Source organism: Chenopodium quinoa, unplaced genomic scaffold (genome assembly GCF_001683475.1).
Source record: "Chenopodium quinoa cultivar QQ74 unplaced genomic scaffold, ASM168347v1, whole genome shotgun sequence".
NCBI classification, from domain to species: Eukaryota; Viridiplantae; Streptophyta; class Magnoliopsida; order Caryophyllales; family Amaranthaceae; genus Chenopodium; species Chenopodium quinoa.
Genome location: NW_018744659.1, coordinates 7,954 through 18,550, shown reverse-complemented (window position 1 = coordinate 18,550; position 10,597 = coordinate 7,954). Strand labels below are relative to the sequence as shown.

At 40.3% G+C, this 10,597-nt stretch overlaps 1 protein-coding gene across 1 annotated transcript; it reads left to right on the top strand.

Annotated features, from left to right (window-relative positions):
* Positions 1-8,663: 8,663 nt before the first annotated feature.
* Positions 8,664-10,315, top strand: LOC110701767 (protein FAR-RED IMPAIRED RESPONSE 1-like). Its single transcript, XM_021879396.1, has 2 exons — positions 8,664-9,712; positions 9,967-10,315. The coding sequence occupies exons 1-2, from the start codon at positions 8,664-8,666 to the stop codon at positions 10,313-10,315; spliced, it is 1,398 nt and encodes a 465-aa protein (XP_021735088.1).
* Positions 10,316-10,597: the final 282 nt, after the last annotated feature.

Here is a 10,597-nt window from a genome sequence, read left to right as displayed (position 1 = left end):
GCGCATCTCTGGCTGAGGATGAGGCAGGCTTGGCAACTTCTTGTTTAGGCCTTTCAGCCTCTTCATTCTTTTCTTCCCGAGCCTCAGCTTCTGCTTGGCGGACCAGGAAAGCCACTTCGGCTGGGCTGGCCTCTGTCATATGGGCATCATCAGGATCCATAGACCAACCCTCGACTACATCCCAGTTAATCGCAAGATCAACGTGGAAAGCCAATCACCGAGTAGTTTTGAAGCCATTCTCAAAGCCCTCATCATATTCTTCCTCGGTATATATACGAGTTTTCAGCAGCTTCAAGATCATTCTTGGCTTTAGCAGCCTCATCCTTCTCTGCCTTCAGCTCGTCCTTCAGCCTCTGGTTTTCAGCTTCCAACTCATATTGCTTTTTCTCTCTCCTCAAAGCATTGCATAGTAATCTGACTTTGGTAGTCTTCAATCAAAAGGCGCCGAGTCTCAACCTCCTTCTTTTCTCTCTCCTCAATGCGGGCCTTGAACTATGCAATGCTTTCGGCCTCATACTCTTGGATCAAAGCATGACCTTCGTCTAGCCATGGGAAGACGATCTGCTCCAGATCTTGGCAGAGGGAGAGGAAGTTGGCGCTCATGGTCTGCATATCTGCCCTGAGAGCCGAGACTTTATCCTCGGCATTCAGTTGCTTCAGCTCGGCAGACTAAGCTTGACTCTCAGCCTCTTCAGCTTTCTCAGCTTTAGCCCTTAGTTCGTCGTTCATTTCCACAGCAAGGAAATGGTTATGAACGACCTGGAAAAAAATGGGATAAGCAAGTTAGCCAAATTCAACACTTAAGAGATTTTTGGCAAAGAAATCAGAAATTTGGTGCAAAAGTGAAAGAAACACTTCGAAAAAATTAAGTATGAAAGTTCACCTGCATCAGCAATCTCTGATTCTCCAAAAATGGGTCCGGCACTTTAGCAAGTGGCTCGGATGCTCTAGATGCCGCACCTATCAGCCACGCCCTAGCCCTATCCAGCTCAGGCAAGTTTGAGGTGTCGCCAAAGAACTCGGTCACCGAACTGCGCTTAGACTCGAAGACTTTCCGAGCGTGCTCAGGAACTGGCACCGAGGGGGCTGAGCCAAACCCCATCTTAGAGGACTGAAAAGTCCTAAAGGAGCAAGCAGCCGAAGTAGATGGCACTTCATTATTTTTAGCTATTTCAGCTTCGACTTCTACCTCGGTCTCCTTTGGACTGCCCCCATTTGCATCAAGCGCTTCGTCCTCAGCATGGACGATCAGCGCATCAGCTTCTCTCCGAACCTCTTCGGAGAAATCTTCGGCCACGTTGCTCGGAGAGGAAGGGGGCGTTCTCAGCTCAATCACCCCCCCGGTTGGGACATCAAGAGGCGGAGAAGTAATCTCCTTAGCCTCCTCTTGCTGAACCTCTTCGAGCCGAGGTCTTTTCTCAGGAAGAGTTGGGGCCCGAAATTGCCCAGGTCTGACAAGTTGCCTCTTCCTTCTCTCGCCCGCCATTCCTTCGACTGAAGAGGGTTTAGGAACAGGAAATGCTCGGCTCGGGTCTACTTGTTTCTCCTTTTCTTCGTCAGACTATAGCAAGAAGAGGAAAAGGGAGGCAAGGACTGTATAAGCATTAAAAAAAAAAAAAAAAAAAAAAAAAAAACTTCAAGCCGAAGCTTAGTACTTAGACAATTTTCACAAGTTGAAAAGTTTGAGTATAAGGAGCAAGGTAGACGAAGTTCTATACTTAAGCAATTTTTCACAAGTTGAAAAAACATTAAAAACTCACCGAAGTTGCCAATAGACGCTCGTCTTCGGAGTCCTCTTCGGCTGAGGTAGAAGGCTCTGCTTCGTTCCGAGGGGCTGCTGCTGCAATAGTAGCAGCAGCGGCTTCTTCAGCTGAATGAAGAAAGAAGGGGTCAATCTTCCTGTACCAAGGCTTCTGCCTCTGGTACTCAAGGGCGCTGACAACTTGAAATTTCCATGGATGTAGGGATAGGGGCCGATCCTTGGACTTGGTGATCTTCGGCGTGTTGGTGATCAGAATCCTTTCCTCGCTAATCCCAAGCACTTCGTAGTTGATGCCTGAGTTCTCTTCGTATAGCTCTGGAAAATAAAAAAGAACAAGAATCAGTTCAGCTGAAAGAGTTAAGTTCACAAATCAGAGAGCAATAAAGAATTAAAAAGACTTTGGCCCCAGCCAAATCCCTTACCGCCTTAGTGTCTTCGGTTGAGGCCGACAACAGCGAGCATCTTCTCTTGAAAGATGTAATGGCAACAAGGCAGCCAAGTACTCGGCACATTTTCCATTCGCCCAGTAGCCCCAGGCATTCGGTTTCGGCTAAATAATTCCATTTGGCGGTGATCAACATCGGTGAACTCATTGGGGCCGATGTTAGGCATTTTAGGATCTGGTTTCCTTAGATATCGGGGGCCGCCGAAATAATTCGGATGAGCTTCATCTGAGGGTGCTCGGATCCAGATCCATTGCCCCCTCCAATCTTTATCCGAAGTGTCATTCAGATAGGACGAAAGAAATCCCTTTTTGTCCTCTATCTGCCACCACCCAGGGCCATGCCATTTGTTAGATTAGGTGTTCAGCATGAGCTGGTGAATGCAGCGAAAACAGTGCACGCTCGGTTCAAATCCATAAAATAAGCAGACCCAAAGATAGGTCATGATCCTTCGGACGCTCACTGGAGTTAGCTGGGACAGGGATATATTGTATCCGTTCAGCAGCTTTATGACGAAGGAATGGGAAGGAAACTGAAGCCCATATTGTAATTGCCGAGTATAAACCCCGATATACCCAAGTGGGGGTCGATGAATCCTTTCATTGGCATTGGGAATTCGGCACCAATAATCGTCCGTTTCCATAATGCCGTAGTAGATCTCGAGTTGTTCGGCAAAATGGTATTGGGCGTTATTCTCAATCCACCAAGAGTAGGGCGCAACATTCATTATGCCCTCATTCTCTCTGATTTCGGTCAACTCCCGTTCCTCGGGTGTTAGAGCCCTTGGCGCCGAAGCCTCACTTCGGCCAGAGGTACTGGATTTAGCTGGGTCTGTAGGGGGAATGCTAGTCAAAGGCACTGTTCTCAGCGCAACGCCACTCAAAACAGCGGCAGACCTCGTCCTGGCATTAGGGTTCTGGCCGCTAAGGAAAGGCATCATCGCTAAAGGGCGATTCCGCCTCAGAATTAGCTGCGGCACCTCCTTTTCTTCTTCCTCGGCGCTCGACTCAAGCCTAATTGGTTCCTTTCCCCGGTTGCCGGCCATTTTCAATTGAACAGAAGTTCGAAAAAGAAAAGCTGAAAAAAGAATGGAGTTCGAAAGTCAAAGAAAGCTGAGGGAATTTAAGAAAAAATTACCTCAATCAGGTGCGGAATTCGCCGATTTTGAGTTCAGGGCAACGAATTTTGCCTAAAAGCCTCGGATTGTTGGGTATGTGCGAGAAGCAAAATTCGGGGAAAAAGGGAAACCTAGTGAAATGCTGGGTCGTTTATGCAAAAATGAGTAAGGTGAGTAAAAGATTAAGGTGCGAGTGGTTTAAATGTCTTCTGGAAGCAAGATTTTCGGAACTCACGCCACTAATAACCCCATTAATCCCACTTTACTCAATGACTGTTCGTGTTCTCCTCCAATTAATGACCCAATAATCTTCTCCACTTCCCCATTACTTCAAATCATCTCCAAGTTAACGGTTTTTAGTATCAGTAACCTCTCAAACTTCTCCTAATTAAAGTTGTCATCATTTGCTTCCCTCCAATTTTGCAAGTCAAAACCCAATTCGTTATTCTTCCAAACCGGGTTTGGGGGGCAAATTGTTTGGGTCCAATTTATCCTCCATTGGGCCTGGTCCACAAATGATACAATTCAAAGCCCAAAAGGAAGGTTCAACTCTCCAGCCCAATGTCAAGTTAGTCAAAGGTTCAATCCAAGTGGCAAGCCCACTTGACTCCAAGGGCCCAAGCCCCATTGTTGAGCAAAGGTATAAAAGTTGGCCTTCATCTATTTTTACATCCATCCACAATCAGCCTCAAGCACAAAATCTCTTGCATAGCTCATTCTCTGTCTCTTAAAGTACCATACTGATTTCGGCATCGGAGGGGCCTTCCTCGGCACAACCCCCGAGGCCAGTTTTACGTGCTCTGTGCTGTGCAGGAAACCCTGGGCTCCAGCATTCTTCGGACCGAGACTCGTCATCTCCACCCTGAAAAGGCCTGCCGAAGGCCCTATTGTTTTCATATCGAAACATAATATATGACTTGAATTGGAGTCATGGGACTATGCCAAAGGTTTCATGGATCCCAATCAAGCTAGAAGATGATTTTAGCTGATATATATTGCAAATTGATCTACATTGTAAAATTAATCGAAGACTTTGAACAGTATGTCTGAACACAATTTACAGGGAAGAAATTTTGGTAGATAGGGATTTGATCTAGGGGGGCTGCCTAGGCCATTGCCTGCCCATCACTAAAACAACTTACTACGGAGTATAACCTATCATATACTTTATTGATCTAACAAGCAACAATCTACTGTAACTACTAACTAAACCAGTTAATCAGCTCGATTGGGTAGGGTTCGACAGGTAGGTTCATTTTGAGTCGGTTTAATACTGGTCATGGGTTGAGAAATGTTCAAACCGAATCCATTGTTTTGGGTTCTAGTCAACAAAACCTGATTAAGAATTACTTTTTGATTTAATTTTCTTTGGAAAACTTGACTTTAATTAACAAAAAAAAAAACACAAAATTGTTTTTTACCGCCAAATCCTCTACAAATTGTATTTTACAACAAAAAAAAACTAAAATTGTTTTCCATCACCTACTATCAAAAAACCGTTAAATATAACTTTTTATGAACCTTTATTTTAGTTTCGTGCTAAAAAATGTTGTTTAGAGGTTTGGGGTCATTTTGGTCCTTAGGGATTTCATTTGAGGTTAAAATTGACAAAAAATTATTGCAAATGCAAAATAAGTCGAATATTTAGGAATTAAGACAATATATATAAGATGTTATCCGATCCTCTCAAAGAAAAATAATATTAATAAATGAAGAAATATTATTGATCGCGCACAGCAGCACGCGATGCACAATATCCAAATATAGCTAGTTTTACATTTAAATTTAATTAAAGGATTCGACAAACTTACCATATTTTAAACATAGTGACCCTAACATAAAATATATTAACCTTAATTTTAAGAGAGTAACCTTCATTAAACCTTGTGTGACCTTTAATATTATTGCGAACTTGAAGTAGGACGTTATGTTGAACAATTCTAATTTTAACATAGTGATGTTTATTATTCATATTGATCAATATTCTAAAAAATTCATTAAAAAAATTAACCTCTGATAACCTTTATAAAAGCATAATGACTTTTATTTTAACATAATAACCTTTATTTTAACATAGTGACATTTAGTTTAATTGTTAGTCCCTTCGTTTCTAAATAATTGACACACTTTCCTTTTTTGTTCGTTTCTGAATATTTAACACATTATTAAAAATAACAAGGATCCACTACTATTTAATTATTTTTTTATCTTACACAATAACCCACCACTTTTAAGGTTTACATTAAAACAATGCTCACCCACACTCAAACAACCACATTAACTTCACTTTACAATGACCCACTATTTCTATGAATAAAATAATATTTCATTAACTTCACTTTACAGTAGACAATTCAATAAAATTGCCCCGCTTACTACTCAAAAATTTCTTAAGCTCTGTACCCATTTCAAAAACCGACCTAATAAATTAACAAGATTGATTTAACCTAGACTTGACTAGTATTTAGCTTACCTCTACAGAAGCGGACTATATTTTAAGTCGTTCTAGGTCAATTCATCATGAGCCTTATTAGTCGATCCAATCCATTAAACTTAAGCTTTAATATACATTATTAGTCCTAGACATTTCGAGGTTCATCAAAGGTTCAAATCATACATGATAAAATGTACTTCCTCTATTTTTTAGTTGCACCATTAATGCCAATATATTGCTTTTGCCATTAACATCTTTAATTATGATTGATTAAAAGTTATGAAAGGTGATATTTTAAATTTGACATTAAGATGAATCTAAATAAATCCTACATGACTATGTTTTTCCTTATGTACAAATCACAAAAGATAATTAATTAAAGGAGATTGGTTGTATTTGCATTTGGTCCCACGACGAACCACCGGTGACTATGACTTATGTTAGAGGTTAATCTATAAAAATCTAGATATGGTATAAAAATCTAGTGTATAGATTAAAAAAATCTAGAATGAAGTAGGAAAATCAAGAGAGGTTTAGAAAAATATTGTAAAATATCTAAGATGAGTGATGTAGAAAAATCTAGATACATGTAATATGAGATAAATGTAGAAAAATCTAGAAAGTGGGAAAACACCACTATAAATATGTTATGTGTGCATGAGTAAGAAGTGAGCTAATCATGAGCTCCACCAATGGTTGATAGAAATTAAGGGTTTTATCAAGAGAGTGAGAGACATGAGCTGAAGAAATAAAATTGGGTTAGTTGGTAAAATGGGTACCAATATAAAAGATTAATAATATAGAATATGAAGCAAATCAAGAAATGGTTGGTGACATGGGCATCAACGTTCATAGTAAGGAAAACTTCAAAAAAATCAAGTTTAGAGATCATTGAAGAAAGAAGTATCAACGGAGTTTTTCAACAAAGATTTTTCAAGAACAAGAGGGAGTGATAAAGGTTAATCTAGAAAAATCTAGATGTGGTATGAAAAATCTAGTGTGTAGATTAGAAAAAACTAGAATGAAGTAGGAAAATCAAGAGAGGTTTAGAAAAATCTTGTAAAATATCTAAGATGAGTGATGTAGAAAAATCTAGAAAGTGGAAAAACACCACTATAAATATGGTATGTGTGCATGAGTAAGAAATGAGCTAATCATGAGCTCCACCAATGGTTGATAGAAAATAAGAGTTCTATCAAGGGAGTAAGAGACATGAGCTCTCACAAATATGTTTGTACAATTTATGATGAAATTTATGAAATCATAAAATTGTTATATGATATTTAGGTCCATTAAACTTCCACGTGCGCCCAAATTCTATCACCTTACTAGCAAATAAATATCTTGGTTCCACAAGACATAATCCTATGGATTTTGTCTTAAATTAATGAACTGTCCAAATAATTTTGCAAATCATCAAATTTACATACCAGCTAGCTTGATGGCATGAATGAAACCAATCTCGATTCTACTTCAGAAGACTAAAGGGGTTCTATCTCAAAATCCTATGGTTGTAGCTAAGAGGATTAGTCCCTTTACCATAATGTGCTTAATTCTCTCCATTTTTATTTTTATTTATTTTATTTTATTTTTTATTTTATTTTTTGTTGTTGTTGTTTTTTGGCAATGCAGAACTATACACTCACTTGTATTGTTATAGAGGATTATGGTTCAACACTCCCCCTCAATATGAGCTTTATTTTTAATTCGGTCACATGTGACGTTTTATGGGGCTCGAGTGTGTTTTCAATAACCCTTGAGTGTGAATTGTTGTAGATAGATGGAAGGTTAGTACTACATATATGGAAAGAGAAAATCTCTGTTTCTCACCGTGAGAAACAGAAGCGTTTCTCACGATGGCATTTCTGTAATAAAAATTAATGTATTTCACTTACTGGGATGCTGACTCGGATGCGCCTATGTGGCATTTTGCTGAGTGGACGCTGAGTGGGGACATTGTGAGAACGGGATTCGCCTATGTTATGTTACAGATTTCGGTGTTTAGGCGGGATACTATTCACACATCACATCAGTTGAACAGTTGAATTAGCAGGTACTATCTTCGTCCAGTCGCTTCGCTTCTTCTAGTGCATTCTTGCAGGTACTATCTTCGGGAATTCACACATCTTCAAACATCTTCGAGTTGAACAGCTTCCCATAACACTATTTCCAGATCCAGTTGAATTAGCAGGTAATTATGATGTTACAGAGCTCATAATTGCGACCGAATTCAGAATTATTTTGAACGTAATGGTATAATGAGGTTAATGCCTTTTTATTATTGCGGCCGAATGATTTTGTTGAAAATGCAATTTATACTTGTTGATAATGTGTTGTCTTCGTATGCTTTGAACAAATCCCTCTGTTAATGCCTCTGTTAATTTTTGAAAATTGGTTGTTTTACTTTGTTAGTTGTTCAACTGGTTGATTGATTTGTGTCGGTTGGTTGTATTTCTGTGTTGGGTTGAATTTGTGCTGTGAAAACGTGTTTGATCAACTGGTTTAATTTGTATTGTAAATTATGTTGGTGTTCTGTATTAATTTGTATTGTTCTGTATTTGAAGGGTGAATTGTTTTTGATGGAGAAGACTGGTATCATGACTGATATTATGGAAATGGAAACTGAAGGCGTTATTAGGGGCAGTGAGGTTGGTGTTGGTGATTGTGGGAGTGTCGTTAAATTTAGGAGTAACGTTGATATAGAGGAGGAGGGCAATGACATGGAGGGTATAGAAGACATAGTTGTTGCAGATAGTTGTGATGAGGGTGTTGGTGTAGTTGGTGTAGTTGGTGCAGTTGACATGAATGTAAATGTTAGGTATTTATCCCCCGTGAAAACAATTCATACGACTCACACTGTGGTTGGTAGCAACGAAATGCGTGTAATTGTTGGAGCCTAAGGAAGGGATGGTCTTCCGGTCTTGGCAAGAGGTTGAAGCCTACTATAAGGAGTATGCTGAGCAGATGGGGTTTGGAGTGTCAAGGGTTCAAGGCGTAAATTCTAAGACGGCGGACAAACAAAGAATTGCAAGCACGTGGAGGTGTGAGTGTTGGGGTAAACCCGACATGAGGGCTAGGAGGGAAGCGAAGAAGAGGGCAAAGGCAATGGTTATTGGAGGTTCAGGTGGTTTAGTTGATGGGGTGGTATGTGAGGATGAGTTAAGTCGTAGGAAGAGGACTTCAAAAAAGTGTGAATGTGAGGCCCGTGTTTATGCTAGAGTGAATGAAGATGGCATGTGGGTGTTGAAGACAGTGCACTTAAAGCATAATCACAAGATTGATCCGGCAAATTCTAAGCTTGTGAAGGAGTACCGCTTGAAGCAAATGACCTCAACAGTGAATAAGAAGCTGATGGATTTCTATGAGCAAGGTGTACCAATTTCTCAAATACACGGTTGCATGGCGACCAAACGAAACGGTAACATGGCTCTCACCGTCAAAGATTTACAACATGAGGTGTACAAGGCTAGGCGGTTGAAGATGGTTGGAGGGGACTCGGTGGCAATGATGGAGTACTTTGAAAAAATGCAATCCGGCAACCAAAATTTTTTCCATGCTCAACGTTTGGATGAAGAAGGGAGGCTTAAGGATGTGTTGTGGGTGGATGCAAGAACTAGGGTAGCTTATGAGGACTTTGGTGATGCGGTTTGCTTCGACGCAACATACCTAACAAATGAGTACGAGCTCCCATTTGCGAACTTTGTTGGTGTTAACCACCATGGGCAATCGTTGTTGTTGGGATGTGCTCTTGTTTCACATGAAGACTGCGATACGTTTGCGTGGATATTTCGACAGTGGCTAGCTTGCATGAACAACCGAGCTCCTAAAGCCATTTTGACCGACCAAGCGGCAGCTATGCGGATGCCCCTAGCTGAAGTCATGCCAAACACGGTTCATCGTTGGTGCCTATGGCATATCATGAGCAAGATCCCTGAGAAACTTGGCAAGTGTGCACTGTATGTTGTGTATAAATTATGTTATACAAATCTGCACATAAATGTAAATTTGCTATGTTGTAAATCTGCACAAATCTCAAGGTCTTGAGATCAGTTTCATAGGACGAATAAACAGAATCACTTATGTAAAAAAAGGCCTTGAAATTCAAGGCAAAGATGAGAGACAGGCTATTGACTTTTCAACAGATTGTAAAATTATGAGTTAAACTGCTGTTCTGATGTTATGGACTCTAAAGTTGCTCATTTTTGTCTAGTTACCAAGAGTTCATAAACCCCCTCAAAGAGCTGGTGTATGAGAGCTTTAACCCTGAGGAGTTCCAAACCCGATGGGCAGAGTTTATAGCCGAGTATAAGTTGGAGGACAATGAATGGCTACAGAGCCTACACAAAGAGAGTCGTATGTGGGTGCCTGCTTACATGAAAGAGTTTTTTTGGGCTGGTATGAAGACCACACAAAGGGTGGAGAGCATCAATCGGTTTTTCGATGGCTATGTTAACCGCAAAACCAAGCTACATGAGTTTCCTCAAAAGTATTGCATGGCCTTGGATCAATGCATTCGAGATGAAGTGAGTGCAGATGAGCGTTTGCTCGAAGTACCTTAGGAGGTTGGTTAGTGGCTTCAAAGTGGAAAAAATATTTAAAAAGTTGTACACGGACAACAAGTTTCAAGAAGTTCAAAAGGAGTGTACGAGAATGATGTATTGCAACGTCCGAGGAGAGAAGGTTTTGTCTGAAAACCTTATTCAGTATTCGGTGGTCGATCGTGTATGGATAGTACCTCCCAGTGCTAGTGAGGATGTCATTATAGATAGGCGACAAACCTACAATGTTACTTTCTTTCCAATGACAAAGGAGGTGCAATGTGACTGTAGGAAGTTTGAGAC

What these genes read in the sequence shown, in the direction of transcription:
- LOC110701767 (XM_021879396.1), top strand. Translation starts at nt 8,664, where the DNA reads ATGGTCTTCCGGTCTTGGCAAGAGGTTGAAGCCTACTATAAGGAGTAT. An exon ending in AAACTTGGCAAGTGTGCACT is followed by an intron (nt 9,713 to 9,966) that starts GTATGTTGTGTA and finishes ATTTTTGTCTAG; the next exon opens with TTACCAAGAGTTCATAAACC.